The sequence below is a fragment of the Atractosteus spatula genome, chromosome 2 (assembly GCF_055471065.1).
Source record: "Atractosteus spatula isolate fAtrSpa1 chromosome 2, fAtrSpa1.hap1, whole genome shotgun sequence".
Lineage (NCBI taxonomy): Eukaryota > Metazoa > Chordata > Actinopteri > Semionotiformes > Lepisosteidae > Atractosteus > Atractosteus spatula.
The window spans coordinates 25224540-25249134 of record NC_142707.1 but is presented as its reverse complement, the minus strand read 5'-3'; the positions used below and the strand labels follow the sequence as shown (position 1 = coordinate 25249134).

Below are 24595 nucleotides of genomic sequence, written 5' to 3'. Positions count from 1 at the left end.
GCAATGTTAATATTGAGTTGTGTAACTGAGCAGCTAAAATATCACAAGGGGACATTTAGGAAAGATTTGACGTTTGGTTTTCTTAAAATATATATTATTGTCCTTATAGTGGTAATAGGCAAGGGATTGTCATGTAATACGCTTCACCCAGGTGGTTCAAAGCCAGATCAGACAATTAGTTTGTTTCTTACATAGCCAAATATTTAAAAATAGTACACTATTATAGCTTGTTGTTGGCTACGGTGTGAGGGTGTATCTGGATGAATTATTATAAGTGATGGTTTCATGATTTAGGATTTCTTTCATGCAATTCTTTAAGGTAAAGGAGGGAAAAGAGTTATATTTACATGTTGTGTATTGCCTCTTCTTATATTTGTAAAAACATTGTAATTTAAATGTAATATGGAATACATTATTAATAATAATGGAACAAATTCAGGCTCCTGTCCCAGGTCACCCTTCACCACATGGGCTTGAACCTGGATCTCCTGTGTTGTTCACCAGAGGTTTTTCCAGCTGAGCTACAGAAGGCCACTTTCACTACCAGCACTTCAGCACTTCAGCAGCCCTGTTATGTGCAGGAGAGTAGAGGGCTCTACTGTCACCCCGCTGCAACTGGCTTGTACCATCTGTATGCCTGACGTTCGTTACAAGATTAATAATAAATGACCATGGATGAGCTGTAAACTGAAAAGTTAGAGAAGACACGTTGAGTCTTGTCTTTTCAGCTTGGAATTTAACCTTTAAAGCAATCCTTTTGGCTATATGTTTTACATAGCCAGATGAGTAAAAATAGATTGGATTAATAACTAGAGTAAGAAAAGATATTTCACACATACTTTGAAACGAAAAGGCTTTGGAACAGCAGGCGGCAAAACCCAGCTGGGAGGGGGGTGGTATTTTGATTTTCCTGCGCGAACTGTATTCGCTACAATACTATAATGAGTCCCTGAGGCATACCTTTCAGATTTCAGAATGATAAAAAATAAGCCTTGTCGAGTGTGCACAAGAGACAAAAGGTACCTTTTGAGAAGTCATGTACTGTTTGCGAAGTAGCAGATTTTGACAAACAGCTAATTTTGCTTGAAGAATTTAAAATCTTTCTGTACTGTAGCATTATTTAATTGAGCAGAAAGTCACCTTGCTCTTACAAGCGGCCCTGTTAAGCAGAGTTTGTGTTAACACACCACACCCTTTTGAATGCGTTTTAATCAACTTTGTCAGTGAAAAAAAATGACCGTGGGCACTTTTCCTTCCCCCCGGTGCGAGGTGATAATGTGGAAAACAGGTTTTTTATTTTACTGGGAGTGTGAACTTTAAGTGAGCACTGGGGCGTACAGTGAGACTTACACAGTGAGATTACTGAGATGGATTGTTTTAGTAAATATGTTGACAAATACAGGTATCTGAATTTTTGCTTTCACAAGGCAAGATAAAATTGTATCGTGACCTTGCCCCCCGTGAAACTGTTGGAAAGAGGTTTAGTGGGCAGCATAACTCACAGTGTAGTGACCCTAGAGTGTTTTAATACACTGTACAGTATAACAGTATAAAGCAAGTATATATTTTTAATGTTTGTAATCACTTTTCTTGCAAGTACATTTTGTATTCAGTTTGCTTCTGTTTGTTAGCTGGTGAACATTCAAGGTGAAAATTCTTCCACAACGAGTGTACCTTTAAAGAAGAGGAGACAGCACCAAACTTTTTCGACTCTGTATGTCACTTTAGCCATTCCTCTTTGACACTTTCTTTAGTCATAGAGGTGGAAAGACGCCTCCCCCCTCCCTCTGCCTGCCTGACCTGTTCCCATTTTTAACCATTCTGTGTCCGAATCGCAGCATGTGAGAGAGAGTAGAGAGAGAGACAGAAAAAAAGTGAACCCTGGTTTAATTTAAAGTTATATTTTTCCTTCATTTTTTATTTTATAAGTTTGTATTTTAGTTAGTTTTGATAGTGAGATTAAACGTATGTTTGAACACAGTCTTGCAAATTAATGTTTTTACAAGATATGGAAGTGCAACAATTTATCACAGTGTGAATTTTAATACTAATTATTGATTACTAATAGTTTATACTCCAGACAACTGACTTTATCTAGATGTATATAAAATATTGAACTGTGACATAAGATTCAGAAATACACTTGAAAATAGTCTGTGATTTTTTTGTAGATGAAACTTTTCTAAAATTTATTTTAAAAATATTAAAAACAATTAAAAAGGTTTTCACACCAGGGGAAGACAGGGGAATGTGATTGTACTTTATCTGTAGGAAATGCGTGTTGTGTTTACAAAATTAAAGTGTTTAAAATGTTTAATTTAAAAGTTAAAAAAACATACAGCTTACACAAAGATTCTAAGCTGATCACAAGGGAAAAAAATCACCCGTTTTTCGTGGATTTCACTTTTTTTTTATTAAACCCATTTTTATCGGTTTTAAAGCCATGCAATGTCTTTGAGGCACACACGTTATTGTTTCCTATTTTTGATTTTGTCATTTTTTGTTTTTGAGAGACTTCAGAAGGCTTCAACTGATGCATACAAAATATAGCATAATTCCTTCTTGCATTATGAAGTCACTTGCACCTGGGATCCGCTTTATTCAAACTAAGTTTTAAAAATGCAACCAGGTACTAGATATTGTTTAAATAAAAGCTGTGAAATTTTTCATAAATCTGCAGGTTGCAGGCTCTGGGTCATTCACGTTTTTATTTCATTATCAATATTACTTAACATTAAACATGTTATACACACAAAAAACATTAATATAGTATACATAATATTTACTTTTTTTTAAAAAAGTCTTTGTTAGAAGAAAAACATGTGCCCGAACCAGGTATTGAACTCAGATCGCCTACATAGAACCCCTAACGGCAAACCCACAAATACAGAGGGAGTTTCAGAAATTAAACAGAGGTCTGGAGCAACCTGTCTCAAAAATAGACTTTTAATAAATTGAAGCTTGTGAAAACAGTGACAAATCACCCCGAACAAAATACAATTTTAAAATACAAGCAGTTTGAAATTATAAGTTGTTATTAATAAATCACTTAACTTTGAACCTGTTTAATATTTAAAAATATCAACAAATTCAATATAGTGTGGATAATATTTGCTATTTTAGTTTTTCAAAGAAATGTTTATTTGTTAAAAAAAGACTCATGGGGAGAGCTGGGTTCAAACCCCCAGCCTCCAGCATGCAAGGAACAAACCTAAGCCATTACACCAACATGCTGCTTGACAGCTTAAGCTATAACTATAACTATAACTGAATAAAAGGGCAGGCAAAAAGTTTCCAAGTAATTGTGGGTGAATGAGTCAAATTGATGCAGATGTTTGCAAAGAAAGTGGACTACAGTAATAATTTGAGCTATATGAATATAATTATATTGTTATTTATTTCTTTAGATACACGATTCCATATTATATTCCTTATTTATCAAATTCTAAAAAGTGTGCGTTTTTTTAGCGCGATAATGAGCACAAGTATTCATAGAAAAGGTTAAAACATTATAACTCTCTGAGGTATATAATCTTAATATAGTCAGAAGGAGCATGTAAAAACGTTTCCAAAATAACCACAGTATGTAACCAAATGAAAGACTTTGATGCTTAAAATGTTTAGAAAGAAAGTGGAATACTGGTGTGTATTTTTTATTTAAACTACCAATACCAGCCATATACAGTTTACATAATATGTTTATGTTCCTAAATTAATATTGTTTATGACCTTCAGACACGTTATGCTCCTCTTTTTATTCTTTTAACGTTATTCTTTTTATGCTCAGCTACTAAAATTTCCTTTTAGTTGTAAAATTCCATATTAATATACAATATTAAGCGGATTTAAACATGCACAGTAAAGAGATTAAATGAAAATGAAGCAATCGTTCGACTAACAACCAATGCACCATGAGTGCCATCTGTCGGTCATTTTGGCCAGCCAATCACGTGCTGCGGTATAACACGCTAAACTGTAGATAATTTCATGCGGTACAGGGTTTTACCGTACATTTTGAATGGCTGCATCTGTATGTACATCATTCCTGTAACAAACAAAAATTCAAAAGGTTATAATACCTAAACTCTAATCCGATCCTGCTTTTCACCAACCTCACAAACATCCTCACCACCTGCACAGAACCAGTACCACAAATTTTATTCTTCCAAGTCTAATAGATGGGGAGTTTTGCCTTGCCCAACTTGTCAATGAAGAGCTGAATCAGAACATAACAGAATATAAATCTGATGCATTATGAGTAAATATAAATGTACTGTTCTAAACTGATGCCTGATGTGAAAAATTCTTACAGCCTAGGTGCATTTGCTGTATCTATATGCTGAGTAAATTATATATCTCCACTTCTGAGATGGAGGGAGCTTGGGAGCTATTTTTATTTACAGTACATAGTTATGAAACTATAAAATATAGGTATACATTATGCATAAGAACATTAACTTACTGGTTACATAAACAAACTAGGCAACCTAAGTTATACATTTTTTTATTTTTATGAATGAAGCCATTTCATCTTTAAACACATTTTGGAAATCTAGTATTTTCTTCAAAAACTGTCAAGCTGCATCTCATGTGTGGCCATAATGAAGATCAGTGGGGGTTTAGTAGCATTGATTAGCACTTAACTAAAGTCAAAATAAAATCTTCTTTTCTCAATAATATCAAAATTGCCTTTGAGCATTAATTAACCAGTATTTGAAGTTCATTGTCTCACAGTATGTTTTTGTGATACCTCAGGTGCTTCAACATTTATAATTCATATTGTTTGGTCAGAAGTGTTTGGTTTTTTTTTTTGGAGAGTGGTATAATGTTTTGTAAATGCTTTAATAAAATATTTCGTTGTTGTTTTTGATTTCTTGGTGAATTGTTTTCTTGAGGTTATGATACCTAAATTTGCTGCGCTAACTCTTATGATAGGTGACCTAGTTTTTATAGCACTGACATCTGCAATGTATTATTTATAACAGAGTCTTGTTATATACAATATATAATTAATGTTATAGAACATGTTATATACATATACCCTAAAGATGTGATATAATGTAAGCAAAAACACAGTAGATTCTGTTTTCTTCATCACATCATAACTAATATCAATTCATCTGGTGATTTAGTAAAGACGTTCTTAGTTTAATTGTATAATCAAAAGGGAACTATATTTCCCCTGCTTGTTTCTAACTTTAAATATACTCAAACATAGTTTTCAAAAGGAGTTGGAATTGTGTGTAGGCATTTAATGTTGTGCTACTCCAAGAGAAAGGAAATTCAGGGCAGATTTTTTCAGAAGGACAATTGTATTAATTTTTTTACAAATATAAATGAAACATATATGAATAAATATGAAAAATATTTTATATTATAAACACATACAGGTACTGTGCGTGACAGATGAAACAACCAGAGGAGAGGAACATTTCTATTTGATGCCACTGCAACCTTTTAGGTGGCCAGATAGTCACAGGAATTGCCATTTTCCAGAAAGATAATTTAATCCCGGTCATACCATAGTAAAAGAGCTGTTAAAAGGTACAAACCAAAAACTTGAAATTGGACCACCCTATGTTTACTGACATGGGGAAAACTGCTATATTTCTGTTTGCTGATTTCTGTTTTTAAAATCATTTTCAATGATTGCCAGGTTATTGAAAACATAATTTATTCTGATAACGGAGATAAAAGGGCATTTTATCAAGTGTCTTTTTATAAACTACTGTGCACTAAAAACCTACTGTTTCAGAAAGGTAGGAAAGATTACTACAAATGCAGCCATTAAAAATAAAAAATTGTACAACCCCGTATTGCGCAAAATTATCTATAGTTCACTGCATTGGACCGCAGTACATGATTGGCTGGCCAAAATGACCGACAGGGGCACTTGTGGTGCACTGGTTGTTAGTGAAATGATTTAATCGTTTAATCTCTTTACTGTGCATGTTTTAATTTGCTTAATAAATATTGAATATTTATATGGAATTTTACAACTAAAGTGAAATTTTAGTAGCTGAGCATAAATAGAAGAGTAGCATAACGTGTCTAAAGGTCATACACAATATTAATTTAGGAACATAAACATATTATGTAAACTGTATATGGCTGGTATTGGTAGTTTAAATAAATATAATACACAATAATAAATAAATACACAGCAGTATTTCACTTTCTTCCTAAACATTTTAAGCATCAAAGTCTTTCATTCGGTTACTGTACATACTGTGGTTATTTTGGAAAAGTTTTTTACGTGCTCCTTCTGACTATTATTAAGTTTATATACTTCATAAAAAGTTATGTTTTAACCTTTTCTGTGAATATTTGCGCTCGTTATTGCACTAAAAAAATAAACACACTTTTTAGAATTTGATTAATAGGGAATATATTATGAAATTGCATATCTAAAGAAATCGGTAGCGATATAATTATATTCATATATCTCACATTATCACAGTAGTACACTTTCTTTGTAAACGTCTGCATCAGTTTACAAACTGATTCACCCATGAATACGTGAAAACATTTTGCCTGCCCTTTGCAGCTATAGTTTAAGTTGTTTAAGTGGTGCGTTGGTGTAATGGGTTATGTAATGGTAATGAGTTTTCTTTTAACAAATAAACATTTCTTTGAAAAACTAAAATAGGAAATATTATGGACACTATATTGACATTTTTGATTTCTAAATATCAAAACATTTTTTAAACGAAGTGATTTATTAATAACAATGAATAATTTCACATTTCTACTGTACTGCCACTACAGTATAGCTTGTGGGAAAGACATTTATTTGTCCTGCATCAAAGTTTAACTCGTTCAGAGCACCCTACATTACAAACTCTAAGCGTTTCATTTTGTCTATCACCACAATATCGACAGCAATGCAGTTAAAAGGAACATGTCAAAATGTTTACAAAATAATCACAAGTGAATGAGTTGAGGAATTTGATAATAATAGAGAAATCATAACAATAACCCCGTGTTGCTAATCATGCATACCCAACTGAAAGAAAGACATTTAAATTGACATGTGATGGTTTTGTGTTTAAGCATTTCTTAATGGAAATCTTTAAGTTAAATAAGGGAAGGGGGGATGGTTATTTTTTTATTTTAAATAATTAAATAAAAAATAAGGTATAATGACATGTTCCTGCCTAACTCAAGCATTGCATGACTATAAAAGCTGTAAAAATGGTTTAGATAGTTTAAAACCACTTTTTAATTAAACGATTAAAATACTTGAATTTCATAAAAGTTGTACTGATGTAATACCTCTTGATACTAATATTAATATGGAGTCGTGTAACTAAGCAGCTAAAATATTTTGGAAACATATTTTGGACATTTTAGAAACATTTTGACATTAGTTTTTTTTTAAAAAAAGCTTGTATTGTTCTTAGAGTTAAGTTATTAAGCCTGTGTTGGTGTAATGCCTTAGGTATGTGCCTTGCATGCTGAAGGTTGGGGGTTTGAACCCAGCTGTCACCATAAGTTTTCTTTTAACAAATAAACATATATTTGAAAAACTAAAATAGTAAATATTATAATAATAATATCACTTTATTAACCCTTTACAATTTCTTGCATTAGGAATGATCTTTTCGCATACCCCCGCTTGCTCTCCATGAGACACACAGACACACAGATAGGGAGAGAGCCTGGGGTCAGAGCGCAGGGTCTGCCATAGTATGGCGCCCCCGGAGTAGTTGGGGTTAAGGGCCTTGCTCGGGGGTCCAACTGAGTAGCAATCCTCTGCCAGCTGTGGGATTTGAACCGGCAACCTTCCAGCCACAGGCGAAGATCCTTAGCCACTAAGTGATTAACCTTTTCCATGAATACTTGTGCCCGTTATCATTATCTAAAAGAAACGCATACTTTTTAGAATTTGATTATTAGGGAATATAATATGGAATCACGTATCTAATGAAATTAATAATTATATTAGTTTAAGGATTTAAATATATGTATTTATTTAGCTGGTAGTATTATTGTAATCCACTTTCTTTGTAAACAAAAAAAATATTTTTTAATGACTCATTCACAAATGATGAATTGTGAAAGAGTGATAGATGGAGACAAGATGGAGGTTCTTGTCAAAAATACATTCCCCAGAATGCAGTGGGAAATAATGTGCTACCCTCAGTCACCTGACCAGCTGATGCACTGCATCAGAGAGAATGACTGAAGGATTAGTCCATTAAGAGCGAGTTTTTTTAAACAACCTGGGGGAAAGAAAAGTGCCTGTGGTCATTTTTTTCACTGACAAAGTTAACACAAACTCTGCTAAACAGAGCCGCTTGTAAGAGCAAGGTGACTTTCTGCTATCTAAACCATTTTTTACAGCCTTTAAAATCATGCAGTGTTTGAGTTAGGCAGGAACACGTCATTGTATCTTATTTTTTATTTAATTTTATTAAATAAATATAAGGCAACCAGCTATCTAATGTCCTGTTTTTTCTTAACACTCATGTTTCCATACTGTAGTTTGAGTCTTTGTGTAAGCTGTGAGTTCTTTTCACTTATTAATTAAACATTTGAAACACTTTAATTTTGTAAATGCAACACGCATTCTGTACAGAAATAAAATAATGTTTTCTATAGGTGTTAAGCAGATTAGCAGGTTTCTGACAAAATAGCGCACCGTCCACTAACCGTCCACCACTGCCGAGTGATATAACTTTAATATAAGCAAGATCTTGTACCTGGTGCAGTTTTTTTTAAAAAAAACTTAATTTGAATTAATCAAATCCCAGGTGTGAGTTCATAATGCCAGAATTCCGTACTATCCCTACGTCTGCGAAATACCAGATCATCTACTGTAAAACTTTCTGTGCTTTGTTTGTGTATATTCCAATCGCAGAGGGGGCAGAGTGTGTGGGGAAAGGTTTAGGTTGCAATTGAATTGGGGATCTGTATTCTTCACACCTTGAACTGAGTCACCTCTTGACTGAGAAAGCTTTAGAGAACTTTACATTTTTATTTTCAACAAATTATAAATATGACGTTTACATTGGCGTTTTTTCCTGATGGTAACTGTAACAAATTGTCACATCCTTGCAAAACAATCATGACGTTCTCATCCAATCTGAGGTTTGATGTTTTTTTATTTTGAAACCATTATCTTGACATGCAGGTGTGAAGTAGATTTAACAGCTCACAGAATTCGATACATTATTAATAATATCTTCCGTGTCACATTAACATTGGAATTTTCTTACAAGTATTAAAAGAGGTGATACACAACGTGTCTCCTTTATAACTCTTCAGTTTACAGAGATATTCCGCAAGAGCCATACAACATTGTCCAATAATACTCTTCTTGTGACTAATTTCTAGTTTAGCAGGATTTGCGCGATAAGCACATGCTTAATGGGGATGACATTACCCACGTCTATATCACTGTACAACACAGGTTTGAGTCAGAGTGTCTGTTAATAAAACAGAGCGCCTTCCAATATATATAACTACTGCATGATTTCTTTACCTGTTTCAGCTGAATGAGGGGAATTACTGTAAATCAGTCAGAATCTCAGAGTGCCAATTGTAAAAATAACCCTTCTTCCCTTCCTTTGTTTAACTTAAAGAACTTTGTGAAGAAATCCTTAATCACAATACCATCACTTAATTTATCCAGATACACAAATTAACTCCAGAGCCAACAACAAGCTATAATATTGGACTATTTTGTTGTATTCACTATATAAGAAAAAAACGAAAGTAATACTCTGACCGCGCTTTGAAACATTCAGTGCAGTGCTTTGTCCATTACCACTACAAGGACAATACTTTTTTTTTTTAAAAAGATAGGGATGTCAAAATGTTACCAAAATGTCCACCTGTGATATTTTAGCTGCTTTGTTACACGATTCCATATTCATATAAGTATCAAGTGATGGTAAATCACTACAACATTTATCTTTTTACAATAACAGCAAGTGATGTTCTTACTACGTATTCTTAGAAAAGGATAAAAAAAAGGTTGTGTACTTTTCTCCAACTGGGCAATCTTGCTTTTATTAAATATACTGACTTTTTAATGGTTAATGATTAGCATGCTCCAATATACAGTTTAAAATTATTATAAGTCTAAAGAGTATACAACTTAAATTCTTAATTGGAAAAAGATTGTCCCTCTGCAGTGACCGGAATTTGAAACTGGGCATTTTCCTGTGACAGCTCAAATGCTGTACATGAGACGTTAAGCTTTATTAGCTCCACCCGGCAGTTTTACAACGTGCTTCTGGATACTATTGTCATAATTCAATTTGCATGTTGTTTAACGCGGTATAATGCGCCATACCTACCACATTTTAACGCAGCGTTCTTCGCACATTTTGAATGGCTGGATCTGTACAAGTTTAGTAGCGTACAAGAAAAATTAAATGGCAATGTAATTTTATGATTTTTTATTGATGTTTTCTTACTACTAGTTAAAATGTAATTTAGAAATCTTAAAACCTAAATGTATGTTCATCTACTTCTATGGCATATCTCTTGACATAATCTTCAAGTAAATCCCATGGCATATATCATAATCTTCCTGACTCTACAGCAGTAATACATTAAAACATGATGTTCAAGGCCGTTGCACTACAACACAGGCACTTCAGCGATGAAAGATGTTTAATACCTTGGGTATCGTATTTAAGGATATCCTTTTTAAAAAAAATATGCTGTGGATAATTTCTTAAATGTAATATTTTAAATGTTTTGTGTTATTGGCAGAAATATTTGAAATTATTCATACAACAGTATTACACAGTAAATTACAGTAAAAGAGGTACTGAGAACTGGGGAAAAAAAAAATTCTACCCAAAAAGTATATTAAGCCTGAACAATTTGATGGTCCTTTAGAGTGACAGCAAATGTGTGTTCCAGAAACCTAAGCTGCTTAAATATAAGAAAACAAACTACTCTTAAGACTGCAAAGGAACAAGTAATAGGTTTATTCCATGCTGAAAAAAAGAAGAAAGAGAACACAACGTTTCGGCCGTGGAGCCTTCTTCAGGTGTGAGAGAGACAGGGCAGTAGGCAAAGGTAAAGTAGCGGGAGAACAAAGGTTGGGAGGGAGGAGGAGTGAGAGGCGGGAGCAGGGGACAGAAAGAGAGGCCAATCAAGAGGTGTTAAGTCAGAATGGGTGCAGAGAGGTGTGAAATGAAACTTCCAATGAATGGAGAAAATTTAAAAGAACAGTAGTCTGTCGTTAAGGGAAGGGAGAAGGTGTGATCCTAGCTGCAGAATAATTTTAGTTTCGGTGGTCTTTCTGATGTATGAGTTTGGAAAACCGTCTTTGAGAACACAGACGGAGAGATTAGAGTGGTCGTGGCCGTCAGAGGTGAAATGAGAAACAATGGGCTTGGAGAGATCTTTAATCTTTACAGCCCTGACGTGTTCTCTGAAACGGTCTCCGAGTCTCCTTCCTGTTTCTCCAATGTAGATGGCTGGGCATTTACTGCAAGAGAGTAAGTAAATGTAAATCTACAGCTACCCACCTGAACTACTACTCTTAAGACTGATGACTTTCTAGCCATCTGTTTTGAGATTATTCTGTAAATTGTAGAACATCTTGGCACTAAAGTTTGTGAATGTAAAGAATGTAAATATCTTCAATTTTTCATTTAATATCATATTGTACTTCATACGTACCAAAGAACATGACAAGCAGCAGTAGATCTGTGGGTTTATAAATGGAAGATTGTGAAATTCAATCGTAAGTGTGTCACTACTGTTATACCCTTGAGCAAATTACTTCATTCAGTTTGCTAAAATGACCAACTGTATAAACGTATAAAAATCTAAGTTGCTTTGGATAACAGCATAGATCAATTAAGTAATAATACAGGACTGGGTGACACTGTTGTATGGTGGTCAGAGTTACTGCCTCACAACATCTGTGTGGAGTTTGTGTGTTATACCTGTAGTAACAAACAAATAAGTTCTGGACCCCGAGATGAAGCTGAAAAAGTGAGTTTTATTGCATGCAAGGAACAATATAATCAAAGAATTGTTCAAAGTTATAGGTGTTGAGCTCCAGTTTATATAGCAAACTTCAACCGTTTCTGACGCAAATCGTTACCATGGTAATGGGGGGGAGGCCACCTGTGTTTGGACATTCTCAAGACCTTGAACACTTTGAATGGCTGGTTTTATCTTCCCATAGTTAGGGAGTCTCTAACTTGCACTTGAAATCTCTTATCAGTTTACTCTTATCCCTGCTGTAACCCAAAAGTGCTGAAGCATGGTATGTTTTGTACCAAGTGAAGTCTTTGTGCAGAAAGAAATCATTTACCCTTTTTTCACATCTCATATCTTTCTTCATACCCATGGCTGCCTTGGCTATCAATGGGTGTTTTGGTTTCCTACCATTGTCCATATGGTTAATAGTGTCTTCATATTGTCCCAGACAGTTTGTGTGTATAACATACAGTGGACTTGTCCAGGTTGTATCCTGCCTTGAGCCCATTGTCTTCCACCTTAGGCTCTGGTTCTGGTTGTTAGTGAAATTGGATAGTAAAAGACAGTTTCTGTGTGTAATTATCTGTCTGACATTCCAGATTCTAATTTGCTTATAAAAATTTGATGATGGACTGAATTCTTTGGACTAAAATGATTTGCATGCTCACTGCTCCTTTCCTTCTCATGTTTATACTTTCTGTATTTATATATGTTTTCACACTTAAACTCTAACAAAGTTAACTTTCTGTGGCTTCAGCTCTTGTTGACCATCTTTCAGTGGTCACAGATAAAACAAGTTATGAAAATGTTTCATTAAATTGAGATGTTACAGTAACATGGAAGATACCATGCATAAATGTGATTGTTTTTTCATTCTATTATGTCTTTGTGAATGCACATATAAAATTATTTTCTAACAAAAGCAGATTTGAAAAACAAATGAGAAAAGTAATATTACTTTTGAGGAGCAAATGAGCAAAGGTGCTTAGAAAAATGCTTCCTTTATGAATTTCTGTCATTTTTGCTTTATGCCATTTGTCAAATAAATTGTTTTGCTTGCTGGTTTGTTGTGTACTGTCAAATCAATCGATAGAAACCAGTCTTGCACCCTCATAAAGCTCACCATATCCCTTTACATTACCATGGAGCTATGCAGAACAATAACTTAATGATGTACTAATTACATTTGAGTTAAAGATCTAGGTAATACAAGAGCAAATGCAAAAACATTGTAAGTCACATAGGTAAATAACACTCATTACTTTTCCATGGGATTGGTAATTGTGGAGTTGTCCATGTAATAAACATCAGCTGAAGCCCATCATACCTGCTTTTGTTTGCTTTCTTTATATTTACTGTAAGTCCCTGGGTGGGAAACCAATTGTTTAAGATCATGCAGCATTTATATTTGTTTTCTGTAATGCCACCTTGAGAAGGGAGAGGCAGATAGTCAAATTGAGTTTATGGCTTCCATCCAGCGTTCCTTCCTGCACTGCTGCATTTGAAATTGATCCCAGAGGAGTAGGGGCCTCATAGTTTCTAACTCTGCATGGTCTGCAGACACAAAACAATAATCACTCTTAATTCTTTACGAAACAAACATTGAAAAAGAAATGAGCTGCATTACTGATAGAACATGTGCTGGCACCCGTGTCTGATAAATATTATTAAAAATCTACCTACCATTCTTGTAGAGGTCTTTTCTGACAATCGCTTTCTGGTAGTTTCATTAGGGACCTCAAAACACAAATTATGATTATCCAAAAATGAGTTACACCTCTTATCCTGTTTTTGTTTTTGGTGCAAAGACTGAAATATATAACTCTAGTTGACTGTCATATGTCAATTCAGATGGGAGCAGTAAAGCTGAGATATATGATAATAACCTTTACTGTTCTTTCAATACCTTAGGAAATGCCAGAATATGTTTTTAACTACTTACTGTATATTAGAAACTGTGAGTGACAGGTTTTACTACTTTTGATTTTCTGATATTTAGTAATTCTGTTTGTGTAGCATCAAAACCTTTGTTTGGCATTGAAACTGATTAATTCTGAAATTATTATTTGGAATTGGGCTGGAACCTTCTCTTGAGGTATTCTCAATGTGAAAACTTCTATTCTTTAAAGAAAAAATGTTCAGGGGGAGGTTAGAAGAAAAATAGATCTCTGCTATTTAGCATAATTGAAGAGTTGTTTTTGGGTCTTGTCTATCTCATCTGCATGTTTTCTGTTGTACTTTACAGAAACGAAGCCAGCCTGTATTTTCAATGGTGTTGAATATTATGATGGCGACATGTTCCGTATGGATGCCTGTCGCTTCTGTCGTTGCCAAGGTGGCGTCTCCATCTGCTTCACTGCACAATGTGGCGTGCTGCACTGTGAAAGATCTTATGTTCCTGAGGGGGAGTGCTGCCCTGTCTGTGAAGGTAACAAATCCCAACAATATGGGAGTCTTTAAACCCTCTTTTATGCCTGTAGCCTTTGTGAAAATCAAAACAAAAGGCAAACCATGCGCATATTAAAATTCATACTGGGGCCACTATTAAGTACAAAAGAAGATCGAAGAGCCTAAATCAGTAGTAAAGATCCATAGTAAGAGTAATAGTAATTCTAAAATTAAGAATTGAATTATTCAGTTAATGATGAACTCTCTTGTATTAAAGACTTAATACAAATTACAGTATTTATTGTACTTCAGTTTTTATTTCAAGTCTCAAGATTTTAGGACAGCTGGCGTAGAGAAGTCCAGGTTTTGAAGAAATCTGAACAGACTTTCTTTAATACAGTAAATGACAAAATAAATGCAAACATTTTGATGTAGCCACGAGTTACAAATCAGAGATCCCCAATTATTAATATTGTGGGTTCACTTGGGGGTACAATCATAAACAACTTACTGTCTTACAGTGTTTTTTTGTACTTTACAAGTTTACAATTAAAACTTTTTGTTTAATGTGTAACTTCAGGAAGAATCAAATAAATGTTGATATGGAAGTAATTTACCTTGCCCAAGTGTGTGCTTAGTAATAATAATAATAATAATAATAATAATAATACATTTGATTTTATATAGCACCTTTAAAGGTGGCTTCTCAAAGCGCTTTACAGAATGACAACAACAATAAATAAAAAGAATACACAAGATAAAAACACAATTACAATATACAGAGGAGACCGTGGACGGTGGTACTAAGAAAAGCAGAGGGGTGAAGAATGGAACCAGTTAAGTAAAGGCTCTTCTAAAGAAGTAGGTTTTGAGTCTGGATTTGAAGGAGTTTAGAGAAGGTGACTCTCTGATATCCTTGGGCAGAGAGTTCCAGAGCTTGGGGGCATAACCATAGAAGGCCCTGTCACCCATACAATGTAGACGGGCTTGGGGGACAGTTAGGAGACCAGAATTAGAAGAGTGAAGGTTGCGAGGTGGGGAGTAGGATGATACTAGTTCAGACAGGTACTGAGGTGCCAAGCCATGCAGACCCTTGTAGGTGAGCATGAGGATTTTAAAGTCAAAATGGAATTTGACAAGAAGCCAGTGCAAGGACTCCAGGATAGGAGTAATGTGATCACTTGCACTAGACCTGGTCTGGATTCTGGCTGCTGAATTTTGGATAAACTGCAGTTTTTTCAAAGTAGATTTAGATACCCCAGCGAGCAGAGCATTACAGCAGTCAATTCGAGAGAACACAAATGTGTTGATCAGCTTTTCAGCCACAGTTAGTGCTAGCACAGGGCATAGTCTAGCAATATTTCTGAGGTGAAAAAAAGATGTTTTGACAATATGTTGCACATGTGGGTCGAATGTTAAGCCAGAATCGAATATCACCCCAAGGTTTTTCAATTTAGACTGAAGCTCAAGTACAGAACCATCTACAGATAGGGTTGCAGGATTGGCTTTATGAAGTTGATGGGGGGTGCCAATAAACATGACTTCAGTCTTGTCACAGTTAAGATGAAGGAAATTTTGAGTCATCCAAGTTTTTATGTCAGAGATGCAATTAGATAGAATAGAGACAGCCAATCAGTGTCAGGTTTCGTATGGATATATATTTGAGTATCATCAGCATAGAAATGATAGCTGAGGCCATGTGATCTTAAAAGCTGACCAAGTGGAAACATGTAAATGCTGAAGAGCAAGGGGCCCAGTATTGAGCCCTGAGGATCACCAGACTTAAGACCAATTTCATACCTATACCTATTAAGAGAGACAAAGTGACAGCTATCAGTGAGGTAAGACTTGAACCATTTGAGAGCAGTGTCAGAAACTCCAAACACAGTCTCAAGACGAGAAAGTAATATGTCATGGTCAACAGTGTCAAAAGCAGCACTGAGATCAAGAAGGATGAGTATAGAAAGAGAACCAGAATCAGAAGCTATTAGAAGATCGTTAGTGACTTTGATCAGGGCAGTTTCTGTGCTGTGAAGTTGATGGAAGCCTGATTGGAGGGGTTTGAAAAGGTTAGTAGAGTGTCCAAATTAGGACATCCTCCTCCCTCACCCAAATTTCTTTCTTCTCTCTTCTGAAGCTCCCTGCTCTTAAACTCTCTCCTCTCTCCTGTTCTACAAAATTCCACACACTCTGCTCCCTACTCATAAACTCCCTCCTCTAAAATTTCCTTTTATATCCTACAAAGCATCATGTGCTCTGCTCCCTGCTCCAAATCTCCCTTCTGCATCCTCCTAAGATCCTGCCATAATTTCTAAATTGCAACAAATTCTATGTAGTTAAACTCTTGCTTAAAAGGGAATGTTATTGGGTTTTTTTAAACAAAAAGGCAAACATGTTTCTACAATATGCAGTATAACCTTTACAAATGAGAAGAGCACATTCGGTCCCTTGAGACTCTCATCCAGCCATTTCATGAACAAAGCCTGGGTATCAGTTTCAACAACATGGCTGGAGTACATGGCACATATAGTATGGGAGGAGCAAGTTTCAGAGCACAGAACAGAGTACATGAAGTTTTGTTGGATGGGGGAGAGCGTTTAGGAGAAAGGAGGAGGATGTCCTAATATGGATGCTGTAGTTTAGAATTTGGCAACGTCACTCTAGTCAACATTACACCAGAATGCAACAACTTAGCAAATAATAATAATGACAGAATGATGTTGACCAAAAAAGATGGAATTAATACAAATTGCTTTAGTTGAGTGGAAAAAAAAACTACTAAAACATTATAGGCTTCATAAATGAAAAGAGAGAAAGAAAAACTAACAGTGAAACACAAACCAGTGGACAGCAAGTAAGGGGAAACTAGGTGTTGCTCATTTAAAACTGGGAATAAGAGTAATTGTATTTTACAAAAGAGTTGTGAGAATCTAAAACAACCTACCCAGATATATTGTCAAGTTGAATACCATCACTACTTTCAAGAAATGACTGGATGAGATTCTCAGATCAAATAGCTATTAGCAACCAAACAAGCTATATGAGCTAGATGGCCTCTTTTCCCCAAATTTTAAGTTTTTATAATAGGATTGCAGCAAGTTTAAAAAAAGATTTAAGAGTAGAGGAGGTCTGAATGGACAAGCAGAAACAATAATACACTACCTAGAGTAAGTGTGGTGTGTTTGCTACATAAGGGTGTCTTGTCTAAATTGCCATTTTTAAATGTATCAGTATTTCTGGAAAAAACTTACATTTGCATCACAACTTTCCATAATATGTTGTGGATTCTACAAAATACATGAATACTGGCCACTAAAAATGAAATAGAAGTTGTACTTCAGAGATCTTGTTGCTCTCATACGTACAGCCTAGGAGGCTTACATGCTTGGACCATGATCACTTGCCTTGGGAACTAATGATACAGTAAAGTTTTTGCCCAATCCCCTTATATTTCTTTCAAAAAGTCTGTTTTATACAAAATGTGACCTGGAGATTTTCAAACTGTGGATTCTACAAGAGACATGAATACTGGCCACTGAAAATGAAATAGAAGTTGTACTTCAGAGATCTTGTTGCTCTTATACGTACAGCCTAGGAGGCTTACATGCTTGGACCATGATCACTTGCCTTGGGAACTAATGATACAGTAAACTTTTTGCCCAATCCCCTTATATTTCTTTCAAAAAGTCTGTTTTATACAAAATGTGACCTGGAGATTTTCAAACTGTGGATTCTACAAGAGACATGAATACTGGCCACTGAAAATGAAATAGAAGTTGTACTTCAGAGATCTTGTTGCTCTTATACGTACAGCCTAGGAGGCTTACATGCTTGGACCATGATCACTTGCCTTGGGAACTAATGATACAGTAAAGTTTTTGCCCAATCCCCTTATATTTCTTTCAAAAAGTCTGTTTTATACAAAATGTGACCTGGAGATTTTCAAACTCAAAGTCTTATACTAGTATTATCTTAATCCTTCAGAGCCCATCTACCCTGTGTTAAACTTCGCCGGTTGCTACGTCAATGGACAAATTGTAGGACATGGTGACCACTGGAGGGAAGACGATTGTACGTTCTGCCAGTGTATCAGTGGAGATGCCCATTGCATGGCTGCAGCCTGTGGGCACAACTGTCTGAACCCTGTTCAGGTGCCAGGGGAATGCTGCCCAGTGTGTGAAGGTAAGAAACTAAAGGCAGTTGTGCCTGAATTCTTTGTTGTGGTTTTCCCAGGAATTTACCTTCACTGACAGCCTTTAAGTATTTTATCAGACCAGCTACACAGGGGGAAACATACTTGAACCATGTCTGTCAAAAGGACGCCACTTCACAGTCCACTTTCATTAATATAAGTGATTCCATCATAGAAAATGATGAACATTTACATTTACATTTATTATACATTTACATTTATGGAATGTGAAAAAATGGGTTTGTGATGGTTTTCAGGTTAAATGTAAGGATGTATTTTTGTTCGATATATAAATTTGAAGGACTCTAAAAATGTTTTGCTGCTTTTTCTCTGTTAAATATATTGGAGGTGTTTAATATCTGGTGTACATAATTTGTATAACTTTAGAGGCCTGCAGAGGCCTGTACAACTCATGAAATGAGAGGGAATAGGCACTGATTGCAAAAGTTTTTTCCTGTGATCTCAAAATTCTTTAGTGGCTTTATTGTACAAGATCGATTGTACAAAAAAAAACCCTCATCTGCCAGTAAATATTATTTTGATATGAGCATTCTTTGTGTGCATGTTTCTAGTAAAAGCATGTTGTTTGTAACAACAAACTGTCATCATGAATTGGAGAATGCCTTAAATATATCAACTGGATTTTTAAATTTATTTTGTTCTTGGGGAATTTTATATATGGATGTGAAACTTACATAAAACGATAAGTACATTGTAAAAATGCACTGTTTGCACTGTTCATGCAAACTTAAAGCTTCTTAAAACTTCTCATGCTAAAAGAAAGCTGGAAAGTGAACTGGATGGTTTTGGTTTTTTTTTGTCTAGTATAATTGTGGAGAGCCCATTTATAGTTGGTAATGATCCCTGTATAAAGACAGGACTGTCTCATCTGTGTTTTATATGCTGGATGTTTGACCTTAATATTTGGAATATTTGACAGAAGTAATTATCTTTCTGTATGAGACTAGAGGTGTTTTTTTTTCCATTTGTTACATTCTCTCCTCCTTAGATATATATAGCCTTTTTTCCCAAAGGATCTCAAAATGCTTTACTTACAGAAGACGCAATGTGAGCCTATATGGGTAGTGTCCACCGATAAGAAGGGTGTTGAGACTGAACCAAGTATGTATAGACTGATAAAAAATTTAAAACAGGAGAACAGGAGGCCTGTCTCCCACAAGAGCCACAAGGGTTGTGGGAATATGGAACAAGCTACCCAGCTGTGTTGCTAAACCCTTAATACCCTGACTTCTTTCTGGATGTAATGCTTTGAACCAATTCAGTAAATAGTGTTTGGTATATTACCAAAGAAAGGGCGCCCCTCTGTCCCTGTTAGGATTATCGCTGTCATATTCTGAACATATTGAAGATTGCTCAGTGTGGATTTAATTTCCCCAGTGAACAGGATGTGCATTTATTAATTCTAGAAAAAAAAGCCTTTCTTGATTTTCCTAGTTCCTAGTTTCTCTAGTTCCCTTTAAAATAAACTATTATTCCACAATGCAGAGTATTACATGGCCAGTATTTACATATGATATTTGTGATTTAAAGAAATTAACACAAGCAGCTTTTGGAGATTTAAGTGTTGGCTGAGTTATTGCAGGATAAAAGACTAGAGATGTTGGTAAGAAAAAGATAATTTTGGGAAAGTTGAGAAATACACCTATAACAAGAACACTTCCTAATGGGGTTAGGCATACTTTTGATGAAGATGATGAAGTTATCAGACTGTATTGAACTTGAACTTGAACTTGTATGTTTACATAGATACTGAAATGAGGATTGTATTTTAGATTTTGTGTAGTTGCTAGCATTGAACTGTGTGTTGGATGCACATGAATTGAAGGAATGGGCAAACATCCACAGAGCCAGCATATTAAGATGTTTATAATTAGAGGCAATTTGTTTAAATAACTAGGTATGGATACTGATGTGCAAGAGAGGTGGAAAGGCTGTTTCCTTAAGCCAGCACTATAAAATATTTTATTCTCAGTGAGATGCTGCCATTTCATAGTGGGTTTCTAACACTGTGTATAGTTCCATCCACACAGTGCTTTTACTTCCATCCATTTTCTAATCTCTTTATCCAGTACAGAGGATTTGGAGCCTATCCCAGTAAACAATGGACACAAGGCAGAATACACCCTGGACATAGCACCAGTCCATCACAGGACAGACAGACACAAACACACACACACCAGGGCCAGTTTTCCCATAAACCAATTAACTTACCAGTATGTTTTGGAGTGCGAGAGGGAGTCATATCACACATATGGAGAAAAACCATGTAACCCAGAGAGAACATGCAAACCCCACACACACAGGATGGCAGGAATTGAACCTAGGACTCCAGTGCTGCAAGATAGCAATGCTAACCACTTCGCCACCATTAGAAATGGGTGGATATTTTAGTTATCTTTCTAGTTCACAGGTTTGCATGCATAATTTCATTTTGAAAGCCACTGAGACATCAGGTACTACTGTTGTATTTATGAAAAAGAAACAAAACAAAAAGCATACTAACAACTGTGCCATCCTACTACTTGGTTAATACATTTTATTATTTATAAAAAGTTAACATTGTTAGCAAAATATTTTGAATTATATTTTACCCTATTTTTTCTTTAGTTTTGTATTTAACGTATTATATGATAGTCAGATTTAATGTAAATTTGAACAATGAAAATATATTTTTACAAGATGCGTGGGAAAGTGCTCAACTTATTACAGTGCTAAATTTTATATTATTGATTACTAATAGTTTATGCTAACACCTAACTTTCTTAATTAGATGTATTTAAAACAATGAACTAAGTGTAACATAACATTCAGAAATACAATCGAGAATAGTTTTGTAGTGTTTGTATAGATGAAACGTTTCTAAAATGTATAACGTAACAAAATTAAAGACGATTAAAATCTGTAATCTTTCCACTTGTAATGTCATTAGAAAGTACAACAAGTTTCTGCTTTGTCTAAGGATGGTATCAAAAAGTAGTCTAAGTGGTGAGAAAGCTGTGCTTAATGATAATTAAGTGACTTAAAAGTAAAAAGAGATGCTTCATATTGATTGATTAATTTTAAAAACTAAGTTATAAATGCAGACGCAGATTGGTGCATTTAGCGCTCCAGGCAACAGAACTGAGCTCCGTGCCTCTTCCCTCTCTCGGTGCCGCGCCGGGTCTAAATATCTAAACATATGTATCTATATAGCAGGTAGTGTCACTGTATTCCACTTTCTTTGTAAACACGGAAAACCAGATTCACAACGGGACACTGTGTCACTGTGTAAAAAAAACGGTTTGAACACCCTATATTGTAATGAGCTGCTGAGCTACTGTAAGAATAGGAGTTCCTGCTGTCAGAGGGGCTTGAAAGTGCCCGGGGTCATTTAATTAGTATTACAATTCGCACTGAATTGAACCCATTCAGAGCCTACATTACATTTTAGCATTTCATTCAGAGCAGAAACCCTCACACCTGAAGAAGACTTGGATTTTCTCTCTTCTCTTTTAAAACGTGTGTACAATGCTGTAATACAATTTAAAATAAAAGTTTAAACAGTATCAACTAAACTCCATTAATATAAGTATCGAGTGGTATTAAATAAATACAGCTTTTTAGTATAGATTACACTTTTCTAAAATGTATTTAAAAAATAAAAACGATTACAATCTAATCTTTCTACGTTTGATCCCAAAATCCCAAGAAAAAAAAGTTTATTAAGATACTTAGAAGACAAAGATAACAATTTATGTTGCATTTGTCTGATTGTGAATAAAAAAATACATATAATTAAACATGCATTTGCGATTTAAATCAAAACGCGATTTAAATCAATATAAATGTTTATATTGTAACGCATACTGTACAGCCTCCATTTCTCTATAAAAATTTAAAAGATCATTTGCGCAGCCTAAGAGGGGGGGTCTACTCTCAGTGACAGCTGACAATCCTCCACACACTCAAGTGAAAAATTAATAATGCCAATGTAAACGTCATATTTACAATTTGTTGATAATAGAAATGTTAAGTTCTCTATAAAGCTTTGTGATAATTTACACTGGGAAGATGCGACACCGAAGATATGATTAATAACCTTTTAAATCTGGAGGGAGATCTATAGGGATCCCCCCCCACACACACACACACACACACACACACACACACACACGATAGAAGCAGGAAGCAGAAGCAGGGACCGCTGTCAGAAGGAAAGAAGGTGACTATTCATTGTTATTAAAAATGACTTAAATTCGATCATGTTGTGATATTTAGAAATATAAAAAGTCAATTAATTGTCCATAATATTGCTATTGTATTTTTTTTAAGGTTATTTTCTAAAAAAAAAATTAGAAAAGAAACATGGGAGGGTTACCGGAGATATTCACAGATCAGAAATACTGCAAGCTAGTAGCAGGGATCTTACTACAGTATCAGTGTGACGACGCTACTCATGACTCACCTCCTTATCACCTGGTTACAAATGCACCTTAGAGTAGTGCTGGTAATGTAATTAGATGTGATTTCTTCTTATCTTAACACCTTGTATAAGAAAATTATTTGCTGCAGGCAGTCTTTATTCTATCTTAACATACCTTTAGGTAAAGGCTAAAATCAACAGATCCCAGCATCTATTCCAATACATTCCACAATTGGGTTACGTAGTAATATTTTAGTGCTGGTTATGTAAAATATTTTTTTTCATATGTCCCACTTCAGTCTTACTAATGGTAAAGTGCCTGAAATAATGGGATTATATTTTGTGAATGAAAGCAGCACAGACACTACTTTCTACAGTATGAATCAGAACATTTTTATGTGATAAGTCCAACTCCTATATTATTTTGAAACAGTACTTTTTACAAATATTTTTTACAGACTATTTAAAATGAAACAGAAAGTGTTTCTTTCAGAGTATGTGCTGTAGTTTTAAAAGTTGAAAAGTTATCAGTTGAATATGTGAACAAAAAATTAAAAATTCCCAATGTGCCAATGTGCCATGTGAGAGTCACTAAATACGAGAGAACAGAACGTCAACTACAGTATTATACTGATTAGTACTTATCTGGCCTGTTTTATTTTGTTATTTTGTTTATGTGTTTATGTAGATGGGAGAAATTTACATTGGAGAAACAGGAAGGAGACTCAGAGACCACTTCAGAGATCTCCCCAAGCCCATTGTTTCTCATTTCACCTCTGACGGCCATAACCACTCTAATCTCTCCGTTTGTGTTCTCAAAGACGGCTTTCCGAACTCATACATCAGAAAGACTACAGAAACCAAAATTATCCTGCAGCTAGGATCAAACCTCCCGCCTTCTCTTAACGACAGACTACTTTTCTTCTAAATTCTCTCTATTCATTGTAGGTTTCATTTCAAGGTTTTCAGCAAGATATTAAATTTGAGATAAAATTGAAGAAGCAACTGGCAGATGAGAAGTTAAGAATATTACACATGCAGCCACTCAGAATGCATGGTATTTCTTCCAAATATGGTAAAAGTAGCACATTGCATTACGGTATGTAATTCATTGACCAAAGATGATCAATAGGTGGCACTTGTGGTGCATTAGATGTTTGTGAAACATATTGCTTCATTTAATCTCTCTACTGTGCATATTTAAATCTGCTTAATATGCAATATTAATAAGTATTTTTACAACTAAAGGAAAATTTTGGTAGCTCAGCATAAAACTAACAGGAGCATAATGTCTCTGAACATCATAAACAATATTAATTCAGGAATATACATATATTAAACATACTGTATATGGCTGGTAGTGGTAGCTTAAATAAAAATACACATTAGTATTCCACTTTCTTCATGAACATGCATCAAAGTCAATCACTTACTGTGGTTATTCTGGAAAAGTTTTGATGTGCTTGTTCTGACTATATTGTTTATATATAAAGATTTCTTCCCTAAAAAAAAAGTACAGATCCAGCCATTCATAATGCATGGATGATACTGCAATAGTGTCTGCGAGGTACCTGCGGCTTTTTAGAAATACTCAACTTTGTAAACTACTTTGTAAAACTGCCAGGTGGAGCAGT

At 34.9% G+C, this 24595-nt stretch overlaps 1 protein-coding gene across 1 annotated transcript in view; it reads left to right on the top strand.

Moving 5' to 3' along the window:
- The window catches only part of crim1 (cysteine rich transmembrane BMP regulator 1 (chordin-like)), a 610482-nt gene that overhangs the window by 350440 nt on the left and 235447 nt on the right, over positions 1–24595 (top strand). Inside the window, exons 6-7 of the mRNA XM_088928119.1 lie at positions 14204–14386; positions 18331–18528. Of these exons, the coding sequence (XP_088784245.1) occupies positions 14204–14386; positions 18331–18528 (381 nt within the window). The remainder of the gene's footprint in view (positions 1–14203; positions 14387–18330; positions 18529–24595) is intronic.